This window comes from Anser anser (assembly GCF_964211835.1).
Source record: "Anser anser genome assembly, chromosome: 3".
NCBI lineage: Eukaryota > Metazoa > Chordata > Aves > Anseriformes > Anatidae > Anser > Anser anser.
In genome coordinates this window covers 109,683,116-109,706,570 of record NC_139722.1, presented here as the reverse complement: position 1 = coordinate 109,706,570, position 23,455 = coordinate 109,683,116, and the positions used below count along the sequence as shown (strand labels likewise).

At 42.6% G+C, this 23,455-nt stretch overlaps 2 protein-coding genes across 4 annotated transcripts; one reads left to right on the top strand and one right to left on the bottom strand.

Annotated features, from left to right (window-relative positions):
• Positions 1–286: 286 nt before the first annotated feature.
• MORN2 (MORN repeat containing 2) lies at positions 287–4,595 on the bottom strand. Its single transcript, XM_083831732.1, has 5 exons — positions 4,556–4,595; positions 4,317–4,367; positions 3,764–3,870; positions 2,587–2,723; positions 287–416 (listed from the first exon to the last, which is right to left on the bottom strand). The coding sequence occupies exons 1-5, from the start codon at positions 4,560–4,562 to the stop codon at positions 314–316; spliced, it is 405 nt and encodes a 134-aa protein (XP_083687858.1). The 5' UTR covers positions 4,563–4,595; the 3' UTR covers positions 287–313.
• Positions 4,596–4,693: 98 nt separating this feature from the next.
• DHX57 (DExH-box helicase 57) lies at positions 4,694–22,754 on the top strand. Of its 3 annotated transcripts, XM_083831691.1 has the most exons (24): positions 4,694–4,945; positions 5,291–5,527; positions 6,157–6,309; positions 6,584–6,754; positions 7,443–8,254; positions 9,492–9,685; positions 10,251–10,372; positions 10,638–10,833; positions 11,617–11,741; positions 12,742–12,875; positions 13,521–13,575; positions 14,641–14,843; positions 15,883–15,999; positions 16,355–16,451; positions 17,186–17,359; positions 17,606–17,806; positions 18,275–18,551; positions 19,680–19,775; positions 19,873–19,956; positions 20,095–20,232; positions 20,572–20,646; positions 21,124–21,258; positions 22,267–22,467; positions 22,560–22,754. In XM_083831691.1, the coding sequence occupies exons 3-24, from the start codon at positions 6,212–6,214 to the stop codon at positions 22,701–22,703; spliced, it is 3,849 nt and encodes a 1,282-aa protein (XP_083687817.1). In that variant the 5' UTR covers positions 4,694–4,945; positions 5,291–5,527; positions 6,157–6,211; the 3' UTR covers positions 22,704–22,754. The 3 variants fall into 3 exon arrangements, 2 of the variants coding, with proteins under 2 accessions (XP_083687817.1, XP_083687818.1); XM_083831692.1 differs by lacking the exon at positions 4,694–4,945 and having other exon boundaries at positions 5,327–5,542; XR_014582576.1 differs by lacking the exons at positions 4,694–4,945; positions 20,572–20,646; positions 21,124–21,258; positions 22,267–22,467; positions 22,560–22,754 and having other exon boundaries at positions 5,352–5,542; positions 19,850–19,956.
• The last annotated feature ends 701 nt before the right edge of the window (positions 22,755–23,455 follow it).

Here is a 23,455-nt window from a genome sequence, read left to right as displayed (position 1 = left end):
AAATTCCTAGTTGAGGTTAAAACAAAAAGGAATTCTGTACATTAACTTTTCTACCTATAAATTCAGTCTTTCCAATCCCTTTTCTTTAAGGTGTTTACTTCAACTGACTAGTCTGAAAAGTAACTTTATTTTATTTACCAGTGACATCTATCCTCAGGATATTTATTTTTAATAAATACATGAAGAATACATGATGAATACATGAATAAATACATGAAGAAATCAATGCCTGTTGAAAACTCATCACAGCTGTTGAACCCAGAATGTGATCCCAGGGCTGCCCTTGACTCGTGCTGCTGTCAGGACCAAATAGCTACATTCTTAGCTTCTGCTTCAGTCCCACTGCTGCTGAGCCAGTGAAAGCGCCAGTCCACGCCACTCCGTTTTCATCTATAAAGTCTCCTTCACCTTCCATCCTGTAACAACATGAATCCAGCGTGTTAATAAAGAATGTGATCAGTTTGTGGAAGCACAGCGATGTGTGTGCAAGCTGGATAAGCAAAGTGCTAGGAATCAAAACCTTCCCGATCCAGACCAAATACCTGCTTTAACTTTCTCCCATGTGGTAACTTATAAAAGCTACCTACAAGCTAAAAAGACTTAAGCACGTGGCTTAGACAGCCAAATAACATACGCCTTCCTGTGCAAAAGTATGTTTACTCTAACATCCTGCTAGCACGTAGCTTGTACAGGAAAAACTTTGTAGATCTGGTCATGATTTGAAGTAATCAGAGATTAAGTCCTATCAAGTTGATTCTGACTTCCTTGAGGGACATCCTAAAGATGTGTAGGTGTGTGCAGCCAGTTACTGTGTTGACCTTGCTGTAAAAATTCATCGTGCCTCACCCTTTCCCCATCCTTCTCTACTGCTAGGACAAAGTGCAAGGATTTACAGCCTCCAGTGGGGAAAAAAAGTAACTGCCATGTGAACTGAGTCCTCATAAACCATGTATTTCTGCTGATCTTTGAAAGCTGTGATCGAGCTCATCGTTAAACCTGAAAACTGCTATAAAGAAGAAATGTATGTATCAGCATCCCTTGTAAATGAGGGGAAAATAACTTCCAAAACCAATTACTGGAGGTATGTTTCCCTTAAAAAATGAAGGCACCTAGCAGTCACAGCGAGTTGCCGTGGTGCTGCCTATTTATGTTCTCTCATGAAAGCTGCAGTGATCTGGTGAACTGACACCCAGCCTGCATGAGTAGGTGGAAACTGGCAATCCCCAAACTGGGCAAAATAGCCTGCATTGGGCTGTCAGGCAGCAGTGTGTATTAACAAGCACAAAACAGGATCAAAAAGGAAAAGTCTTAATTTCCTGGTGAAAATGGCAGTGGCAGGCAAAGATTGGGTCTCTCCTACTAATTAGGGTGCGTCTATGCCAGCATTTTAGTTTGAATAAAGGCTACCAGCTACCAGTGACAAGCACGGTGCTGGCCCCTTTGCAATGGGCTACATTTTCCCATGGGAGCAGAGGCATCACTCTTAAGATTTTTGAAAGGAAACACCCATAAAGTAAAAGCTGTGTATGTGATCTATTGCTTGAATGCCCTCACTACAGAGATGAGTATTCAGATTCAGACTTCACACCAAATTCACATCTGACATTCGGTATGACAGCAAAGGACAGCAGCCCTGTGGCAGATTTTAACGTGCCGCAGTAATAGTGTAAAATGTCTTTAATTCCCCCCCCTCTTAAAGGTTAATATATTTTGCATTCAGGTATATTTTGCTAATACTTCCTTTGATGTCTAATCATTTAAAAACAGAATTGGTCATACTTCTACTACTACGGCTGTTCTTTTTGGTCAGCAGCAAGGCAGGGATGTTTTATGATGAAAGACCACATATTAACTGCACATATGTATTTTTGATTTATTTCAGATACTGGACTGTGGAGATACTTAAAGAAAAAATAAACCTAAAGCAAACCTAGGAAATCTGACAGAGGAGTCATAAGGAAAATAAATGTGAACATTCTTATGTGAATTTTTACAGTTATTTTTCTCATTAGATCTGTTTTGTGAATTATGAAGTGGATATCAACTTCTTGCTTTAGGAAAAGATGGTGTCTTAGCAATTCAAAACACCCTTATTTAAATGAAATTAGCCTAGTTGTTGTTTTGTATGAGTGGCACTAAAATATTTTATTCTGAGTGATAAAAAATAAACCTCTGCATTTTCTCTACAGAATTTGTACCTCAAAAATAAGTAAACAAAAACTTTGCAAACTATCAGTGCAAATCAGTGCTGTATTTCTGCATGTGTCTGTAGGCATGAAAAAATTCTGAAATTTATCTGAACTGTTCTCTTCTTCTTAACTCTGCCTGAGCCCGGAGACCTGGTAACACAAAAACAAGTGGGTGAGTGGAAGAACCGCCTTGAAAACTTCTGACTGGGCTTGAATCACTGGCTTTTAACTGATCTGATGAGATGGATACAACTGGAATCAGCAATTTCAGATACCCAAGTTTCACTGGTAGCAAAAGAAACCTACTCCCATGTTGGGTGAATTTTATTTGGACTTCACGCCTTATCAAATCAAAACTAATAGAAAAGACTACAGAACTCTTCAGCTTCAAACATACTTGTTTTCATTGAATGGTCCAATGTACTTTGCTCCGCTTGGAAAAGTGTAGGTTCCTGCCCCGTGAAACATGTTGTCTTTGAACTCGCCTTCATAAACTGCCCCAGAAGGATGTTCTAGCCTTCCGGTACCATTCATCTGCATTTAATGAGAGATGATGGATAAAGTAAAGGGTTAATGTTTATGCATATGGTATTTCCTTCCATTACAGTATCTTTTCAGATTGCTGCCTTTGAGTTTGCTATCTTATTCAGATAAGAGGAGAGGACAGTGACTCTTTTTCAGATTTAGACAGGTTCCTAGCTCTACAAGGATTTTAGATAACAGCTTGGAGTTTCTGGCCAGTCACAGTATCTAATAAATCTTTCCTCTGCTGATAGTCTCACAGGACCTTTACAGTCTGTGCAACAGGGAACTGCTGTCCCCAGCCCTACAAATAACTCATCTACCCTGACCGCCTGAGGGGTTAATTAAATTTTCTGGAATTTCTTTCTGTGGATCAAGGCATTGCAAATCTTTCATTTGTTTCAGACTAAGCCATGTCTGGGGGTTTAAATCTGTAAAGCATGTTTGTACCATAATCTTAATTCTTGTCACTGCACAAACATTTTTGTATGAGAATGAGAAAAGGACAGACTAGATCTCAAAAAGCCACAAGTTGCTACTTTTTAATTGCAGGCCTTTATTTGTCTCGTTTCAGGGACATCTCCAGAATCAACAAAATAAGCGTTTTTTATGTACTTAACAATTAATTCCTGGTGAACTCAGTAACCTCAGCTACTGTTTAGTGGCATATCTATCAATAGCCAAAGCTCCCATGTTTGGTCAAGGGAGGTGTGTGGGGTGCATATACACAAGCAGAAAGGCTGTGCTCAACCAGCTATGCACACACAGCCCACCCATGAAGGGCACCACTAGTACCACAGTGCCCAAGTGTTTCACCAGGGCCAGCAGTGACCAGTGTATTTGTAGAAGCCTCAGGACACAGCAGATGTCCCGATACCCCAAGTGTCTGAAGTCTTCAGGCTGGCTTGGGACAAGACTCCCTAGTGGAAGAAGAGCCTGAGATCCTTCGCAGGTAATGGCTTTCTTTTCCATGCATCTAAGGGTGGGTGTAGTAAGACTCACTCCATGCAAAGCCCAGACAAAGTTTGAAATGAAGGAATCCTTAAAATTACCTTGTCGTTTTTCCAGGTACCTATGTACGTCATTCCGTTGGCGCTGGTGTGAACTCCATGCCTGTTTCTCTGGAGCACACCCGTGGGTGTTTTTTTGCACTCCCCTTCTAGGAAACGAGCCAGGTATTTTGAATTCAAAATATCATTTGAGCCCAAAAAAAAAAAAAAGATCCCGGAGGGCATTTCTTGCATCTCTTGCAGACTGCTCCCAGAGGTGGTCTGTTGGGTGAGCAAGGCCCACGGGGCAGGCACCAGCTGGCAGCAGCCTGTGGCAATTCCCCCCCCCGCCACCAGCAGGGAGGTGGGATGGGGCAGAGCAGACCCCCGTGGACCATTCCAGGGGTTTGCTTGGAATTTTTTTTTTCTTTAAACAACCTGGAGCCAGGTCCTGCCTTGGCGTGTGGTGGACAGAGGGAGGCAGCTTTGGCCGGCCTGTCATCTGTGCAGCCCTCACGCTGACGGCGCGCAGATTTCTCCCCACACATCCCACGCAGGTTGAAAATCCTCACGCAGGGTGACAAAAGGAATTTGGTGCGGGACGAGGGTTCCTTACCGTACTTGTCTTTGTTTGGGAACGTGAAGGACACTTTAAAAACCACAGCACCTGTTGAGAAAGAAAGAAAGAATATATGTCACTGCAGTTAGCTGACACCCCAGCTTTCCCCATCAGCGTGAATTAGCAAGCAGCTCTCTGTGTGCTTGTTTAGGGGGTGTTATTTATTTGTTTGTTTGTTTGTTTGTTTGTTTGTTTGTTTGTTTGTTTGTTTGTTTGTTTATGGGGGGGGAGGGTACCCTCCATGGTTGCTATGCGGAAGTGTCCGCCGTTGCTAGGGGGCGGGCGGCCCGGAAGGGGAAGGCGGCGCTTCCAGGTCAGGGCAGCGGCGGCGGGGCGGTGAGGAGAGGAATGGGGAGCGGGGGGGGGACAGGGGAAGGGGAAGGGGGATGGAGGCCGAGGGGCTGGGGGCGAGCCCCTGCCACAGGGCCCGGAGCTGCCCTGACACCGCTCTGGGGGAGGCGCAGGGTGGTTGGGGCCGGAGGGGACCCTGAGGACCATCACCATCCCACCCTTCCCTTCAGCCTCCCTTCAGCCTCCCTTCAGGATTTTACTCCCAGCCCTGCGAACGCCCAGGGTGAAAGGTATCCGGGCACAGGCTGCTCTCTGCTGTGGAGGATCCCCTCAAGGTTTGCCCTTTGCACTGCCATGTCCGAGGAAATGCCATCGGAGTGACATAACCGGAGCGCCAGGGCTAGGCAGCGCTGCTGGTAGGCTCTTCCGTATTTTTTCAGAGGACCTGCAGTCAGAACAGCTGTGAGAAAGATTAGGAGCCCTTTTGTTTTCTAAAACCACTTGTTCTGGAGGAATGTACGTTGCTTCAGGTGCATACAAATACCTGAGGTGATTAAATGTGGTTTGAGAATGGTTGTTCTCTCATCACATGGAAGATCAAATGATGTGTGCTCAGTTATGACATGCTAAATCATCTTCATAACTATTCATAACAAGGGCTATTTTTTTCTCTTCCTCAGCAGGAGAACATGAGTTCAGCAGCAAAGAGAAGAGGAAAGCCCAACAGAGGAGGAGGAAGAGGGAGAGGAGGAGGAGGAGAAAAGGAAGAGGGGAGGAGGAGGAGGAAGAGGGAGAGGAGGAAGCAGCAGTGGCCGTTCGAACAAGTCTCAACTTGGAGGAAATAGGAAGTGTTCAACCAAAATCTGGGACGATGGAGATGATTTTTGTCTGTTCGAGGAGCCAAGGCTGGAAACCAGGTCCTTTGTTAATTTGTAGGTGTTTGAATATGCAGAACAGTGAATGGATGCTGAAGCTGTTTCAGAATGAAGCAATTTTTACATGCATCTTTTGATTAAATTTTTAACATTTTATAGCTGGGAAAGCTCTTTTTTTAAAAAAAAAAATAAGATTTGAAGCTCTGATTTTCTTCTTTGCCCATGAAATTATTTCAAAACATATTTGATCAGAAGGCACTAATAAACATGGGATATTCATTTCTTTGTATTCCAAAGAAGAAGCTGAACGATTAAAATTAATTTGGTATCCAGAATGTATTGTGACCAATCTGTCTTAGAAATACTTGGCTGTACTTAGTCTGAGAAGAGCACAACCTTGCAAAGTGTTTACTAAATCACTTTGCATGTGGCATAGGATAAACTCCATATATGCGTCTGTTTGTGCACAGACACAGGTGTACACATCCTGGTCGTGTAAGAATGAACCCAACTGAACACTCCTTAGGTGACAGAAGTGTCCTATTTTCCTTTTCCTGCTTTGAAAGACAGAGTTGGATGCTAACGTTCAGCTTCACATACCTATTCAGTCAGCATCCTTTGAACCAGGCAAATAACTCATTGTTGTGTTCTGTTTTAATTTTAATTTTCAGATCAAGTGCCTCTGCCAGAAGAGGAGGGCAAACGAAACAGAGACCTGAAGCCAAAATGCCTCTGCAGACCATACATATGACAACAGAGAATCAGAGAAGAGTGAAGGAACTTCTTCGGGAGCTTCAAGGGCAGGATCTGGCTCCTGAATCAGAGTTAGTTTAAACAGAGGCAGTTCTTCTAGACGCTTTAATAGGCACACTGGTAGAAATAAAAAGTGTTCTTTTTTTACCCCTTAACTTTTAATATTATCTTAAATCCTGTGATTTCACGTCCACTCTGTTCCTCTACAATATTAACTATGGGAAAGGAATAGTAGAATTCCCCATTTGAGTAGAGGATTTAAAATTAGAGGGGAATAATTTTTTGTCTATTCAGCAATACAATTTTTTCTTATTTCATTTTAATTTGATAACTCTTTTTTATCAGAGTAGCTGGTTCTGGAGAAGACGATGACGAACCTGATTACCTTGATGATGAACAGTGCTGGTCAGCAGATCAGGAAGTTTCTGACGTAACGCCAAGGTCTTCTGCTGAGGCAGCTGAGCACAAAATTGTGGAAAGTGAAGTGTCTGCGTTTGCTGTGCACAAACTCTCCAGGTGAGTCTTTTCAGTGAATAACTGGTATCCCGAAGAGGTAAATCGTTAGTCTCAGCACTGTAAGCCCTCAGTGCTTGGAACTCCGCTTGACTCCAGGGAAGTTCCATGTGCTGAACTGCTAGGCTTGTATTTCCTGCAAATTTGATCCTCAACTGGATGAACTTGAAATAATGGTTTTATGAAAATAAATCATTCTATCATTTTTACAGTGATTTTTTTTCAATTCTTCCTCTAAGATCATGAAACCGGTATTAGGGAAAGCTTAGGAAGCATTGCTGTTATGTATGTTTCTTCAGATAGGTATAATTTGGAAAACTTGTAATCTTTCTTCATCGATTTTGCTCAGATATGAACATTTATTAACTATTTTTTCTTTGTTTGCGAGCATTTTCTATGTGAGAGGACTCAGTTTTTTTTTTTCTGAAGAGCTTTATTTATACAGTTCAAGTGGGAAATACAGCCATGTAACTGTTATGTGCTACATTCTGAGATGCGAGACAGTTGCCCCATAAACTAATTTATTACCTTATAAACAACAGACTGTGGGAGTTCTGTTTTTTCAGTAGTAGCAATAGGATCTCATGCCTTAGATGCTTCCTTACTGCCAGCCTAGTGAAGGAGATCTGTGGTTATTTTGTTTCGTAGTCTGTCACTCACTTGTTGCCACGTTGTCTCTGTTTTGTTGCAGGTACGGTTTTGACAGTGAGCGTTGTAGGACCGTACTGAGATCCTGCAATGGTAATATTGGGGCGTCTTTGGAGCATTTGCTGCTGCAGTGCTTTGCCGAGAGATATGGAGAGAAGATGCAGGTTTCTACAGCAGCTGCTCAGGCCAGTCGAGAAGAATGTTTAGAACAGAGACAAGAAGAGGCGTTTGTCCTCCGGTCAATCTATGGAGAAAAATTTGTAGAAAGAATTCAAAACAGAGTTTGGACTTTTGGATTGGAACTGGAATACCTAACGAACAGGCTCAGCAAATCTAAACAAAAGGGTGGTTGTACGAGGGACACAGCAAAGCAGACTTCAAAAGAAATATGTAAATTTTATCTCCAAGGAGGCTGCAAGTTTGGTTCAAAATGCAGATTCGGACATGAATTCCCTCCAAACCACCCACTGAGATCAGCCAAGAACTCTGTAGATGATTCTCATCTCAGAACTAACAGTGATGGTCCCATATATGAACTTGAAGTAAGATTTCCTGAAGAAAACAAGTATCCACTGCAGGCACCTCTTGTGGCATTTTATTCCACTGATGAGAATCTACCTCTCGCCTGTCGATTGCACATTGCTGAATTCCTTTTTGGGAAGGCCTTGGTAGCTGCAGAGTCTCACGAACCTGTGGTATACGCGTTGGTGACTTGCTTAGAAGATGAATCTGAAATAAGCGAGTTACTTGAAAATACTCACCACAAATACAGCACTCCTCCAGTGTCCCTGCTGGCAACGCCTCCAGGAAAGCTACATGCAGAGAGGACGTCTGCTTCAAACCAAATGTCAGAAGGTACACCAAATTTCCCTCTAGGGGTTCTGGGTTAAAAAAAAAAAAAAAAAGGAGAACGCAAGGAGCAGAATCAGGCGCCTCTTCCAAATCTATTTCTGGAATTAAGGTCATGTGGTGAGCCAGATCTATAATCTGCCTGTGCTGCAGGAAGTCCCTTTCTTAATAAAGCTGCAGCAGAAGGGTTTTCTGCTGGCAAGAAGTGAGCTAAAGGGGTGTAGAAGTAATGACTTCAGGTTGGCAGAGTGAACGAGGCCTGTTCCCACACGCTCGATTAAAAAGCCATTGAGAGGTGGGATGTGAGCTCACCAAGACTGGCGTGCTGTGTGTTTGGAAGGGAGTGGGGCAGGTTGTTTGCAAGCTTTTGTGCATCTGCTACTCACCAATTGAGAAGCATCTTTTTAGAAGAAAAAATACGATTACCAACCCTTCCTCACAATTAATTTTGTAAAGTTGGATGTAAAGCTGAGTAAATGTTGCAAACAAGTCTGCATTGGTTCTCTTGGTACTTTTTTTTTTAGGGGGAGAGTTGCAGCGCTCTGTCTTTTATGGCAGGCTGACAAGCAACTTCATAGCATAGATGACCTAGCTGTCAATTCCAAAGCTGTTTTATCTAAGGCAAACTTGTTTAAAGAGAGCTTGTGAGAATAACAGCAGCACGTTTTAGAGCACCTGAATAGTGAAAACAGATTATTCCTTTTTTTTTTTTTAACAGCTCCACAGAAAAATAGAAATTTGATACACAGTAGGAACCAAAGTGTCTGGTCCAGTTTCAGCCTTGGTTTAAAAGTACTTGGCAGTGGCCTACCACTTAAAGCGTAGTTTTAATTAGTTTAGGCTGGCGTTGCCATCGCAGTATTGTGCTGCATAGAAGTGGTCATGCAGTGGATTGGAGAGGGGAGCTGCAGTGGATGAAAAACACTCAGGAAGGCAAAATGTTGCCAGTCAGGTTCACCACGCAGCCACCCAGACCATGGTGCTGCAGAGCAGCGCTGGTGCAGGTGCAGTGACAAGTGGAATGGAGCTGGAGAAGTTGTGCTTTGTTTGACAGGGTGAGGGGAGCTTTGCTGGTAGTGTTGAACTAAATGCGTGTCAAAAACTGTCCTGTAGATCCTCATCTCCTGCCTAGCAGCATTCTTTATTGAAAATGCTCCTGGAATGTGTGTCTTTTCTCTACAGTGCTGATGGGGTCATGTATCTTCATAATAAGAATACCTAACTGTATGTTCTCTGTCTCAAGCCTCAACAGTGACAGAGCCTCAGGAGGAAGAAGAAGTGGCAGAAGAGGAGGAGGAAGATGAGCCTGAACAAGTTGTCGTGGAGAATGAGAGTTACGTGAACCTCAAGAAAAAACTTTCCAGAAAGTATGACGTGCAAGCAAAGTCTCTGTATAATGAAAATGTTAAACTCTGCACGCAGTTTCGGCTGAAAAAGGTATAGTATACAGAACAGAATACCTGTTTTCATGCTTGCTTTAGAGAAATAAATATTAAAACAAGGAGCTGCTGTTTCACTCCAGTTGTTTTCTTACTACCGTGCTGCTCATCTTCCAGTAGTTCAGCTAACAATTCATTCTGCATCTTGGTCTTGATGCAGAAGCTGCAAGTTCATCAATACAATTCTGCTGCCTTTGAGCAACCAGTAAGGAATCTTGCAAAGCTGAGTTTTGCTGCTGTCAGAGTTAGAAAAGAAAAACCAATTGCAGTTTTTATCTGGGAGCTTTTATCTGAGTATACCTTGGTAGAAGATTGCTCAGAGTACTTCTGCTTGCTAAGATACATTCAGTACTTCTGAGAATAACAGCAGCAGCAGTTTGGCTTTTTAGAATGTATCCTTTTGCTCTACTTCGTAGAAAAACATGATGCAAGGAAAAGAAATGGTGGGTTATTGTATGCAGGAAGTCAGATTAAAGCCAGGACTGTTAACATATAAAATCGTTGAATCTAGGGCAGGACTGTCCACAAGTACCATTTTTTCTATGTTGTTTTCTGTGTATCAGTCTTCTAGACGCTTCCAGTCCATGTTGCATGAAAGACAGAAGCTCCCTGCATGGCAAGAAAGAGAAACCATTCTTGATTTCATGAAGAGCTACCAAGTTCTTGTCGTGAGCGGCATGACAGGGTAAGGGTGTGGTTGTACATAACAGACTTCATGTATCAAACTATACACAGAAGAATGCAACACGTAGCCGTGTCTTGAAAAGGCTAGGGTTGTAGTTCATCCATGACCAGTGACAGCAATCATAGACAAGGTTTGTATAAAATACGACATTAACGAAACAAATTTCAAGTGGAATACAGTCATCTTAATCGATGTGGGTGGAAGATATTTATTGTTTGTTTATTTGTTTGTTTGCTTTTAATTGATGCCTGATTTTGTCATGCAGATGTGGGAAAACCACTCAGATTCCTCAGTTTATTTTGGATGCTTCACTGCAAGGTTCTCCAAACAAAGTTGCAAACATCATCTGTACTCAGCCTCGCAGGATCTCTGCCATTTCAGTGGCTGAACGTGTAGCCAAAGAAAGAACAGAACGGATTGGGCTGACTGTCGGATATCAGATCCGCCTAGAAAGCGTAAAGGCATGTATGCTTTGCTTGTTGGCTTTTCATTTAGTTCTATTAAAACATGTGTGGTGTTTGTCTAGCATACAGAATCTCTGTCCTGTATCCACTATATAGTAAGATCAGCAAGTGTTTATCAGCTGTTTTATATTATATTGTAAAATACATCTTGTTTTATTTCATCCCCATTTGCATGGTCCGCTTTACAGAATGAGAGTGGAAGTACTGTGACTTGTCGTGTTGTTTCTGTTGAGACTGTGGATGAAGGGTCTGAGGGTATGAGTAATACTTCTGTCCTCGGAAAGGTTGTCTGAGGCTGCTGACTTCATTTCCACATCTCTGTTCCCATTTGTCTCCAAGTGGAGATTGAAGCTTACAGCATCAGTCAACCAGAAGGAGGAACTGAATTTAAACCGGTGTCCTGGAAGTGAAATTTTATCTTCATTCCAGCTGATTGCTTTTTTCCAAGAAATATGTGTAAAATTGCATGCTCAGATTCATTGAATCTTTCTAGGGACAGAGATCTGAGTTTTTTTATCACAAAGCAAATTCCAAAGGAAAAACAGTTCAGATTTCTTTGTTTACATGTTATAGTTAGCAATGCTCTTAGGTAAGAAGCAGATACTCTTAAGGTATAGTCATCAAAGAAAAATTGTCCGGTTCTGTCTCCAGCAAGAATTGTATGTTTCCCGTTTGTCATAGCTGGCAGTCAGCTGAAACTGAACACTTTACAGTGGCGCTCTCTTTGCACTATATTAAGTTGTGCAAAGTTCAACCAAGTGCTTTGTTTCACCTTTCCAGTCCTCAGCTACCAGACTGTTGTACTGCACTACTGGTGTGCTGTTGAGAAGGCTGGAAGGAGATCTGACACTGCAGGGAATCACGCATGTTATTGTCGATGAAGTTCACGAACGAACGGAAGAAAGGTAAATAATCTTTTATCCCGTAAGCAAAATGAAGAAACGCAATCAGAAGGATAAAGGTGATTAAGATCCAAGCATCTGAAGTCATTCGTGGCAGTAATGTGGGGTAGTGGGAGGAGTCCGGTTTTAGGTTTTTGTTTTGGGGCAACAGGATGTTGTGTTGTAGCAGTTTGCAAAGAAAGCACATCTCTCTTAATTTCTGTGCTTCCAATCTGCCAGTACCTGGCAGTGCTGTTGAAAAGAAGTTTTGAATAGGGCTGGAGAGGTCTGTAACTTCTTAACCACAGTTGTCTGCTTCTTATTCCTCCTTCGTTTCAGCTTTTACCAAATACCTTAATTCTTCACATTCCTCCTTTTGGGAGCTTTTTTTTCTCTCTGAAAACTAAGTGGCAAGGGCCCTTTTCTTTGATGCTTTCCTTGTGAAACACTGAAATGCAGTGGGTTCTGAGGAGACTTTGACTGTGACCTGTTACTCTACAGCTCAGGTTGTATTTTAGCCTCGTGAAAGGATGTGCATCTCTCAAGATTTCTTCTTTCTTCTCATCTAAAATCATTTGGAAGCCTGTTCTCTAGGCATGCCACAAAAGCTATAATATATAGGGGAAAATACAGTGAGCAGGGAAGAGTGGATAAGTTCAAGAGGCTCTTCCAGTAGGGAAGGAGCAAAAATGACTCATTTATTACTTTCAGTTAGTTTGTTATCTAGTGCTCTTGTCATTATTGCAATTAATTTATAATGTAACCAGAGCTTTTCATTGTTTAAATAAATTTGCCAAGTAATCCTTACCCTCTAGTAAGGAAAAGCCAGAAAATAAGCAGATTGGCTTCCGTTAATATACTGCATTATTAGCCTCCATCCATTCTGAGAAGCTCATGTTGTTGATCTGATGGTACTGCTGTGCTGTTGAAAACACTGTGAAAGTGGAGAGAATAGGGAGGATAAAAGGAGATCTAAAAGCTAACACTGGAGAAATTCAAATGTCTTTTTGCTTGTTTTCTTCAGTGACTTCTTGCTGCTGGTTTTGAAGGATATAATGGTTCAGAGGCCAGACCTGCGCATTATACTAATGAGTGCCACCTTGAATGCAGAGCTTTTTTCTCAGTACTTTCACTCCTGTCCAATTATTAACATACCAGGTGAAAACAGTCATTTTTATTATCTTGTCAACATTTGTTGTTTTAGAGGTTTGGTTTCAGTTTTTCTGCTTGTGAGGTGTTTTTTATTCCTGTGCAAATCAGTGGTGAATAGTAAAAAGATCATTTTAACTCAGACTTCAGACAAGGGCTAATTTTGTAAAGTGGCAAGATGAGGATTTCTACAAGAACTATGATTACAAGCGCTTAGAAGGAAAGACTCATGAGATTTATGAGAAAAGTCTTGGAAATTGAGTGTTTTTGGTGCTTGCTTTACACCAGCAGAATATCCTTCCCAAAAAGCCAAAAATGACAAGATACACATGGCATGGTTCCCTGAGCTAATTTCACCACAGCTGAAACTTCCCATAAGCGTATCAGCCCTCCTCTGACAGTGTGTGTGCCTGTCACCAAACCATGCTTGGAAAACATACACTGCTTGCTTTAGACAGAAATTACAGTGAAGAGCACAGTACAGACAGAGAGTCCCCCGTTCGTTTTCTTCGGTCACAGAGGTGGAGTAGGGATTAAAGCTGTGAGGCCAGTGTGTAAAATAATAACCTGTGTGAAATAAGGGTCATCTTTTGTCTTTTCACTCTTCTGTGGGTGTTGTGTGGCATGTAGATTTATTCTTGCGTTTCCTTTTAGGTCGAACGTTTCCTGTGGATCAGTTTTTTCTGGAAGATGTGATTGCAATGACGAGGTATGGAATTGCCAAATGTTCTCGGATGTATTTGGTATTTGAGGTTGCATGGTTGGCTTTGAGACTGCACTAGATCTGTACGTAAATTTAAAAATGAGATCCTCTCAAATTTCCCCATCACCTGCAGTCCTGGAGTTCTGCTAAAGCACTGACTGTAAAAGATACTTCTTATACTTCAGTGGGGTCTATGCCTATGCCAAAAAGCCTTTCTAAATTAGATACTACGTAAGCACTCAAGAATAAGTGAACTTTGCCGTGAGGAGTTTGTCAGTGCCTGTGTATTGACAGACTTCTCATCCACTCTTGTTTCGGTGGTGGTTAGACATCGGCAAGCACAAGAAATGTGAAGTTAGATTCCAGCACTGAAGGTGAAAGATGCGTGGTACCAAACAGTTCCCATTTGTAAGCCTCATCTTGCAGCAGAAAGTGAGACAGTGATTTCTGTTATCAGCTGTAGCTACTGGAGAGTCCCAGCAGCTCAGATATTTGAGATAGTAAATTGATCAGCTGTTGTAAATTATTTGCAGATTGTTGCTCTGAGCTGCCCGCTTAGCTATTAAGATCACATTTGCGGTCCTAGTATTTGTCATGACAGCTTTTAAAAGACTTAACATCCCAGTATGGCAGAACACCTCTCCTTTTACCCCCAGGGCTGGCTAAAAATGTCAGTGCTCAGAAGAGAGAGAGTTGCACTACAAGTGATCAGGTTTTTTTGACCATCAGTCTATTCTGGAACTCCCTTGCCCTAAAGTCAAAGCTACCAAATACTTGAGCTACACAGGGAGTTAACAGCTTGCTTACCCATGCCTTTCCACCAGTAAAATTGAATCCAGTTCAGAAGTATTGCTTTTCCTGTCCTTAGAATGGAGGTGGAGCAGTAGCATGAATTGAAATAAGTGTGAAGTAAAATTCCCAGTCTTTTTACTCCCTCTGGTTTTGCAGCTGCCTTTTAAATAAAACTGAGAGGAACTTGGTATATTTTTGATACCGTATCTCTGTAGCTAATTATTACGTCGAGACTGTTAGGCTTCTTTCTTTGCCACTGAACATTCTTCTGCTGTTCAGGTATGTTTTAGAGGACAGCAGTCCCTACAGGCGCAAGATAAAGCAAGAAAACAAACTGAATGGAAGACACAGAAGAACAGCATTTGAAGAAGTAGAGGAGGATCTGAGACGTGCTGGCCTTCTGGAAGCCACTGACACAGCTGTCAAGGATTCAGACCCAGACCAAAAATTAACTCTGAAGCAGCTTCTGACACGATATAAAGGTGAGCTCCTTAAATCTAATAAATTGGCGTATAATATTTGTACAACAGCATGGTATGCTAGCATATAATATTGTATGCTGACTGCATGTATATTATTCAGAGTTCCATGGTGGTGAAATTAAGCAGATTGCTACTTTCTAGGTGAAATTAGAAACCTCCTGTCAGCTTAAAAAAAAAAAAAAAAAAAAAAGGAAACCATTCTCTTAAACTAGAACAAACATCTTGGCTGCAAACTGGTTTTAAACATCTGAAAAGGGACAATTTTCAGCTACCTTTTTTTTCAGATGCCTGGTTGACTTTCACTTTCTCCTCTTTACCTGTTCTTGCCGAAGCAGCTTTACATAAAGCACAGCATGCATCTTCCTCAAGCACCAACGAGATCACTTCATTATCACAAGCCTTCCTTGAGAAAAGAAGCCATTCTGCGAAAGGCTTAATGAGAGGGGGAGACCTTTCCATTAACTTCACACACTCTCTACAGCACAATAATCCCTGTGCTTAGTCCTGAAGAGCTCCTCTCTGCACACCCTTGTGGTGAGCTTCCCAGTGGTAATGAGCGAGAGTCATTGCTCTCGATTGCTCTTCAGATTCCTGCTGAACAGTCAGCATCTCAGAACGGGAATGGAATTGGTCTGGTTTTGAGTTGGTGTAAGAAACACTGGAAGGGAGAAGAGAGAGCTTGAGAATGTAGTCTTGAAGGTATCAGTAGACGACTGTATGAAGGCTTTCATCTCCTCTTACCGCTAGAATGTGCACGTGTCGTTCTGCTGGTAGATAAATCCTGGTCTAGGCTCTGTGCAGGGCGGGTGTGAGCCCTGGTAAGGCACGAGAAAAGAAGGGAAGAGCTGGAACAGGGGAAAGCACAACAGGGGGAATGTGACACCCTGGGTGACTTACGAGGCTACCTCTGCCTAGTCTCAGCAAGATACTGTTTAAGCCAAGGTGCGGCTGGCTGTGCAGCCACAGTGGTTCAGTGTATCCAGCATGTGTGCTTTATGAGAGATGGACTTAACCATGTGTTTTATTTCTTTTTCCCCAGGGGTTAACAAGACAGTGTTGAAAACAATGTCTGTCATGGATTTGGACAAGGTTAATCTGGAATTAATTGAAGCCTTGCTGGAGTGGATAGTTGCTGGTAAACATTCGTACCCCCCAGGTAATTTCACTGTCCTTGAGGGAAAAACAGAAGTAGATTCATGGAGGCTGTGTGCTTGTGGACGGCCCCAAGCTAATGTTTTGCATGCAAAGTTTCTGTATTCACTGATCACTTTTGGGGAAAAAAAAAGTTCTGTCTGAGTAACAAAGCCCCTGCTATGCATAGGATGGGGAAGATGAGAGAATTGTCTGCTTTGGAAAGTCTTTGATGAGGAATTGTTGCAGCCCATACGCTTCTTGTACAATAACTGCCAAAACTGGAGTTTTGCCTTGGGCCTTCTGCATGTTAATAACAACATATGCTGTCATTTCTGTTGACTGATTTTTATTTTTATTTTTTAAATTGACATATTTAGGTGCTGTCTTGGTATTTTTGCCTGGTCTAGCAGAAATCAAGATGCTTTATGAGCAGCTCCAGTCTAACGCCCTTTTTAATAACAGGCACAGCAATAGGTAAGGCAGAAAAGCTCCCAGATTATCAGTCTTTACCCGTAAATAAAGAGTGGCTTCCTGCACAAAGCCTACCTTTATCCGGGGACAAATAAAGGTTATTAAATGTATGAGTTTGTGATATGAAGGTCCCAGTCAAGGTAATTCCTATTCTACTATCATAGTGACTTGTTCTGTTTGTTTGTTTTTTCTCCTCAGCTCAGGAAGTTGAAAGGTGTCAGTTTTTATTAATCTGGTTAAGTTGTGGTTCTCAGAGATCCTAGTGCTGAGTGTTCTCCACTCTGTGCTCTGCAAGATCCAGGGAACTGCTGAAAACTTCACCTCAGCTCTTGTTCTCTTGCAGAAGGTTTGCTGAAATGCCTTCAGCTGTTATTGTGGTTGTATTTGGCGTTAGATTGTTACGTGGAGGTGTAACTGGATCTCTTTGTCTAAACTGTTGTCACACAGATGTCTGTGGCAATGTTGACTGGAGTGATTTCTTCCAGCCTGGCCTTACAAATGGCATGTTCTGGGCTCTTCAAAAGAGAATTTTTGTTCATCTCAATTCCGAGACCTTTCCCTTCTGAAAATTTCTCCACCTTCCATTAGAACGTGTTTAAAGGTGATACGGCAGAGTAGTTTGCTGTTCTTTGAATGGCTGTGTGCAGTATCTTGTGCAAAAGTACGTACAGGCAGACAGTTCCCAGGAGGGAAAAAGCTGAAGATGAACTGAGCGTGCTCTCATACTTTTCCTCCAGGTGTGTTGTTTATCCGCTTCATTCTTCGCTGTCCAGTGAAGAACAGCAGTCTGTGTTCCTCAGGCCTCCTGCAGGAGTTATCAAAATCATCATCTCTACAAACATTGCAGAAACATCTGTCACCATTGACGATGTGGTCTATGTGATTGATTCTGGAAAAATGAAAGAGAAAAGGTACTGGGATTCATTCCTGCTCTGTGCCTTGAGCTGCATACTTCAGCTTTCCAAAGAGCTGGGAAAAACTTAGGGGAGCTTGATCTCCAGAAAGCTGCTGCAAAGTGGGGGAGCCAGTCTGGACCCAGATCCAAAGCGATGGGTGGGAACCGTATCCATACAGAAGTTGGCAGCATCCGTCTGCTTGAGCTCCAGCTTGTTCACTCCGTGCTCCTGAATGTAAACCTGTTTCTTGCTCTCCTCTAGATATGACCCAAGCAAAGGAATGGAAAGTCTGGAAGACACATTTGTGTCCAGGGCCAATGCTCTGCAAAGGAAAGGTCGAGCGGGCCGTGTAGCCTCAGGTGTCTGCTTTCATCTTTTCAGTAGCCACCACTATAACCATCAGCTCATAAAAGAGCAGTTACCAGAAATACAGAGAGTGCCCTTGGAGCAGCTTTGTCTAAGGTGAGCTGTTAGCAGTTCCTCTATTGCCTAGAAGAGCCAGGGTGCAGAATGTCCTTTCTCCACCGCAGGGAGCATCTGTTACCAAGTAGTTTCTAGAATCAGGAAACCAAGAGACTTGCTCTGGAGATGTCAGGTTCTCCTGATCTTGCTATCACGTGGCTTCTGCATCCAGAGATCTAATTGTATGCTCCCCCAGGTCTCCCGATCCTTCTTCAGTCCTTAGCTCTTATTAGACAAGGTCTAATAAGAAAAATAAATAAGAAAAATAAATAAGAAAAATAAAAAGGTCTCTCGTCACCTGAGAAGACGGTTGGGTTCCTGTACTCCAGACCCACAGTAGATGTTTGTCTCCATACATTACATTCTCCCTTAGAAGTGTGTTTTATGATAAACCCTTGCTCGTGTGTCCTGTGTACAGAACTAAGCTGCTTTTTTTTTTTTTCTTTTTAATTTCTTTCCCTCCTTAAGAATTAAGATTCTGGAGATGTTTTCTGCACAGAGTCTTCACTCTGTCTTATCACGACTAATTGAGCCCCCTAGAACTGAGTCTTTGCGGGCATCAAAGCTGCGACTACAAGACTTGGGAGCGCTAACTCCAGACGAAAAGCTCACCCCTTTGGGATATCACTTGGCTTCCCTGCCCGTTGATGTCAGGATCGGCAAACTCATGCTGTTTGGCACCATCTTCCGCTGCCTGGATCCTGCACTAACTATAGCGGCCAGTCTGGCGTTCAAGTCACCTTTCGTAAGTAATCTTAACCACGCTCCTGGCTTTGAAAGCAGTGCTTTCATACAACAGTGAATGCTGTTGAAACTGGCCGCATACAACACTTGAGCATTTTAATTCTTCTTTTTAGCCTACCTTGTTTGTATGTTAACGCATTGCTTGTTAAAAGTCGTTATAAGCAGATGAACAAAATCATGCAACAGTGACATGAACGTTATCTGTGAGTGAGCAGTAGGAACAATGTGGGGATTAGTTTTAATCTGAATGAGTAAGTACAGCCAAGCCGTTGTGCCCAGATTTAGTGTAAAAATTGAAAGTGAATGTTAGAAGCCGTTAGAAATAATGACAAAATAGTGAAGATAATGAAGCTGGCACGTCTGAGCTATGAATACAGAGTTCAGATTCGATCTTTCTGTATGTTCACTCTCACTTAGGCTTTTTGAGTTAGCCGCTGTGCTTACAGGTGCTCTTACTGTTAATCTTCTGTTGCAATGTGGACTTGCGTGAAAAATCAGACTTTGTTAAGGTTTTGATTTGCTATCATTAGGAGTGCAAGTAGTTTATGTTAAGGATAGTTGTGAAAGAAATGGGAATAGATTGTTCTAGTTATTAAATTGCATTTTGTTTTCCTTATGCTTCTAAGAGATTTTGTACAGCGTTGTAAGTCCAGGCATTATATAAGTCTCTGTATTCTGAAACAGAATAACTTAGTCCCAGCTTCTTGAATTTGCCAAGTTACTGTCACCTTCTCTCTGACTCAAGTGGATTTTAGACTTGCTGTGCTCTTCTCTATTACAAGCATTCTTATATGAGCTTCGGCTCCACTAACTTGCTAAGATTTTTCAAATTGTATTTTTCACCTTGGCGCTTCGGCCGTGTGCCATGAGTTAATATTTTCTGTGAAGTGCTCAATCACAAATTTGCCTTTGGATCTCCTGGGGTTAGGCAGGGCAACGCGCTTAGGTACTCTGCTGTTGACTGGGCATTTTTGAACGCCTCTTACTTTGTGTTGTCTACGGGGACAATTTTCGGGCTGACCTGTGAGCTGCTGTCAAATTACCAGAGGTGGTGTACCATGCAGCTCTTGGGATGCCATGTCTGCATTGTGAGGAGAGTGAGAGGATTAATCTGTTACTGCCTGTCTAGGTGTCCCCTTGGGACAAAAGGGAAGAAGCAAACAAAAAGAAGTTAGAGTTTGCAGTAGGAAACAGCGACTACCTGGCTCTTCTCCAGGCTTATAAGGTGAGCTAAAAGTCAGTAGCCTCTGTCAGAGGTTTGTGATGTACTGAAATTCAAGCTGTTATATTTTAGTTAAGGTTTTCCCCATCCTCTCAATTAGGGATGGCGTTTAAGTACCAAAGAGGGGTCTCAAGCAAGCTACAACTACTGCAGGGAGAACTTCTTATCAGGAAGAGTTCTTCAGGTAAGTCAGTTTTTGTTGCCTCCTGCAGGTACTGGTTGAGACGCCAAGGGGGAGTTCTGGTGCCTCAGCTGAGAACTTGTTAAGACTCTCTTGCCTCCATGGGTCACACATCACCAAATTTTCTTTGTCTGTTTGTAGGAAATTGCCAGTCTGAAAAGGCAGTTCACAGAACTGCTTTCTGACATCGGGTTTGTGAAGGAGGGATTAAGAGCCCGGGACATTGAGAGGAAGTGGTCCCAAGGAGGCGATGGTGTGTTGGATGCCACAGGAGAAGAGGTAATGTCAGTGTTAGTGCAGACCGTATTTTGGGAACAGAATTGCGTTGAGAGATCTTCCAGGGCTACGTGATGGGTGGTAAAGGCTTGGTAGCTGTGGTGCCTCACTGTGCTTTGGGACAATTTGTGGTTTCTTTCCAATTTTGCTCCAAATTGATGGAGGGGGCAAGATAGCCTCAGTCTAGCCTGAGACCTTAGGACCAAAAACTGGTCCTTCCCTGTAAAACACAGCAGTGCTGCTATAGAAGGAAACTGGTTTCAGTGATTGACTCATTCCAGAAATGGGGCTTTGTCTTTTGACTTACTCATAGGATACCTAATTTGTGCATTAACTTAATAGGCAAATTCGAATGCAGAGAACATCAAGCTGATCTCAGCTATGTTGTGTGCTGCGCTGTATCCCAACGTTGTCCAGGTAAAAGAATGCCTTTTTCTTTCTTTTTTTCTTTAAGTTCTTTCATTTCATTCAGAAGAACGCTCCTGCTGTGCAGCACATCCACACTGCCGGCTTTCAGCGTGGGCCGACTGGCAGACTTGAGCCCCGTTTAGATTGCCAAAAGTTTGCGGCTTGTAGTGTCAGAGCCAGGTCACCACATTCCCTTTGTATTGCTTGATACTGTTGCTGTTCCTGCAGTAGCTTTCAGTGTCACATATATGCCAGCAGCAAGTGTTGTTAAGAACCTACTTTAAATTACATTTTTTTGTAAGATCCTGGTTACAAATGAACTGTGAGAGTTTAGACAGCACCTGGAGTGTATCATCTGTCTCTAGTGACTTGACTTGTTACTACTCGAGAATTTCTATTGTTGATGAAATTAAAACATAAGTTAAAAAAGGTGAATTCAGCTTTCTGGTACAGTAGACTTCTCCAAATTTTTGTCCTACCTTACAGGTGAAAAAGCCAGAGGGCAAATACCAGAAGACCAGTACAGGAGCGGTCAAAATGCAACCAAAAGCAGAGGAGCTGAAGTTTGTTACCAAAAATGATGGTTATGTTCACATTCACCCTTCATCTGTGAATTATCAGGTCAGGATTTTTTTTTTTCTACAAACACTGTCTTTATAAAAAGAAATCACCTTTACTTGAAGAGTTGAGATTAGCGAGGGTCCCTTTTGATGTTTAAAAATTATTCATGATTGAATAGCCCCCCTGCTAGGATTATAAATAACGGTGTATTCCAGAGTTAAGAGCATCCTCTTGGGCACACAGTTAAACTCCAACTTCTGGAGTGGAACTTAGCAGATGCAGAGCATGTTTTGCTATAACTGTGTCTACAAAGCTGCACACAGAAATGCCGTTGCAATGCTTTTCCCTGGCTTTCCCTCTGTACTGAGATGGCGTGTGTGTAGCAACTTTGTACATGTAGGTAACCCAACCCCTCCCCTCCTCAGGCTTTGTTTCATCAACTGTTATTTATTAGTTGTAATCTATAATTCATAATCCATGGGTATACTCTATTTCTCCATGGCTCCTCAAATTTAGTTAATTTTCTTTCTAGCTTAATAGCTATTTTTAGGTAAGAGCTCTTCTATCTCTGCCATGATGTATGGTAACACTTGCCTGTCTGTCTCTCTCCATCTTTGATGATTCAGTGCTTTTCCAGGTTATAAATTACTTGCTTAAAGCATGGGATTTTTATCATTAACTGTAAACTGGGATTATAAAGGCTTTGAACTGTTCATCATGCTTGTTTTAAGAAGAACATAACAAATGCACACATAAAAATCTCCATAGCATGAAAAGAATTTGGGGCCTTGAGGCAACTGATAACTTAGCTGATTGCTGACATGCTCACTGCAAAGGGGGAAGGAGCAAGGGATAATTGGCAAAGTTGATGGCAGCTCTCATGGATTGGAGAGAGTCTGTTAATCATGCAGACACATTTAGGTACATTTGCTGTTCCTCTCAGCTTTAGAAGAGGCAGGCAATCCCATATTTGCTCGAGCAGGTCAAAACAGAGGTGGTGCTGTAACAATGGTGTTGTGTACAAGTGCTCGATAGTTAACCACAGCCTTTGGGGCTCTGCCGTTCCAGACTCGGCACTTTGAGAGCCCCTACCTGGTGTATCACGAGAAGATCAAGACCAGCCGCGTGTTCATCCGAGACTGCAGCATGGTGTCCGTGTACCCGCTGGTCCTGCTCGGAGGCGGGCAGGTTCACATGCAGCTGCAGAAGGGAGAATTTGTCATCTCTCTGGATGACGGATGGATCCGCTTCGTGGCTGCCTCTCACCAGGTAACAAAAGAAGGGAGAATGCTGGCAGTGCAGTGCAGGAACTGCATTTCAGGAGCCTTACGCTCACCTCTGCGTTTTACCACACGTGCTAGGTCGCCGAGCTGGTGAAAGAGCTACGCTGTGAACTGGACCAGTTGCTGCAGGATAAAATCAAGAACCCCAGCATGGATTTATGCATGTGCCCCCGTGGCTCTCGGATCATTGGTATGATTGTAAAGCTTGTGACCACGCAGTGATGTGTGCACAGCTCACTGTAAAAACTCAGTCTGCTACTGCCTGAGACCACACCAAGTAACGTCGGTGTCTTTATTATGTATTTATTGTCTCAAAACACGGCGCTGATCTCTGGAAGACCAACTTGGCAGCCGTGCTGTTGACAGGTGTTTTTTTTTTGTTTTTTTTTTTTTTTGACTGTTTGCAGAGAGCTTTCTTGTTGAAAATAACGTGGTTTACAGTCCACACTGGGACATGGGAAAAGGGTAAATTTTACAGGAGGAACCGACACCTCCACTAAGAAAAGCAGAGTGTTTTTCTGCAAAACCATACTGGGAATGTTTTCTGGTCACAAAAATACCGCTACCTAGCTGCTTCTTGTAATAATGATGTCTGAAAGCAGCTGCTCTTTAAATCAGTTGAAATTCACCTCAACATTTTTGACCAAGACTTCACCGATGTAGTCAGTCTTGGCTGAACAGGAATTGATTTGCTTCCAGTTTAACCCAAAGCCCTTAAAATGAGATACTGTAAAAGTTCAGTTGGAGTAACTTGCTGGATCAGTGCAGACTGCTGTGGTTGGAATGTATTAACTGCAGGAAAAAAGTGGCCGTTTCCCCTGAAAGAGGGGCTTTGGAGCCCCTGAGCTCTGGAAAACAGCTGAGATGGACTGCTGCAGCCCATTAAAAATGGATCCTTGGATGGCTGATAGTGCTTGCTGTTGAACTTCTGGGGGGGTGGTATTCCTCTTGCCCCCCTTATACATCTGGAAGAT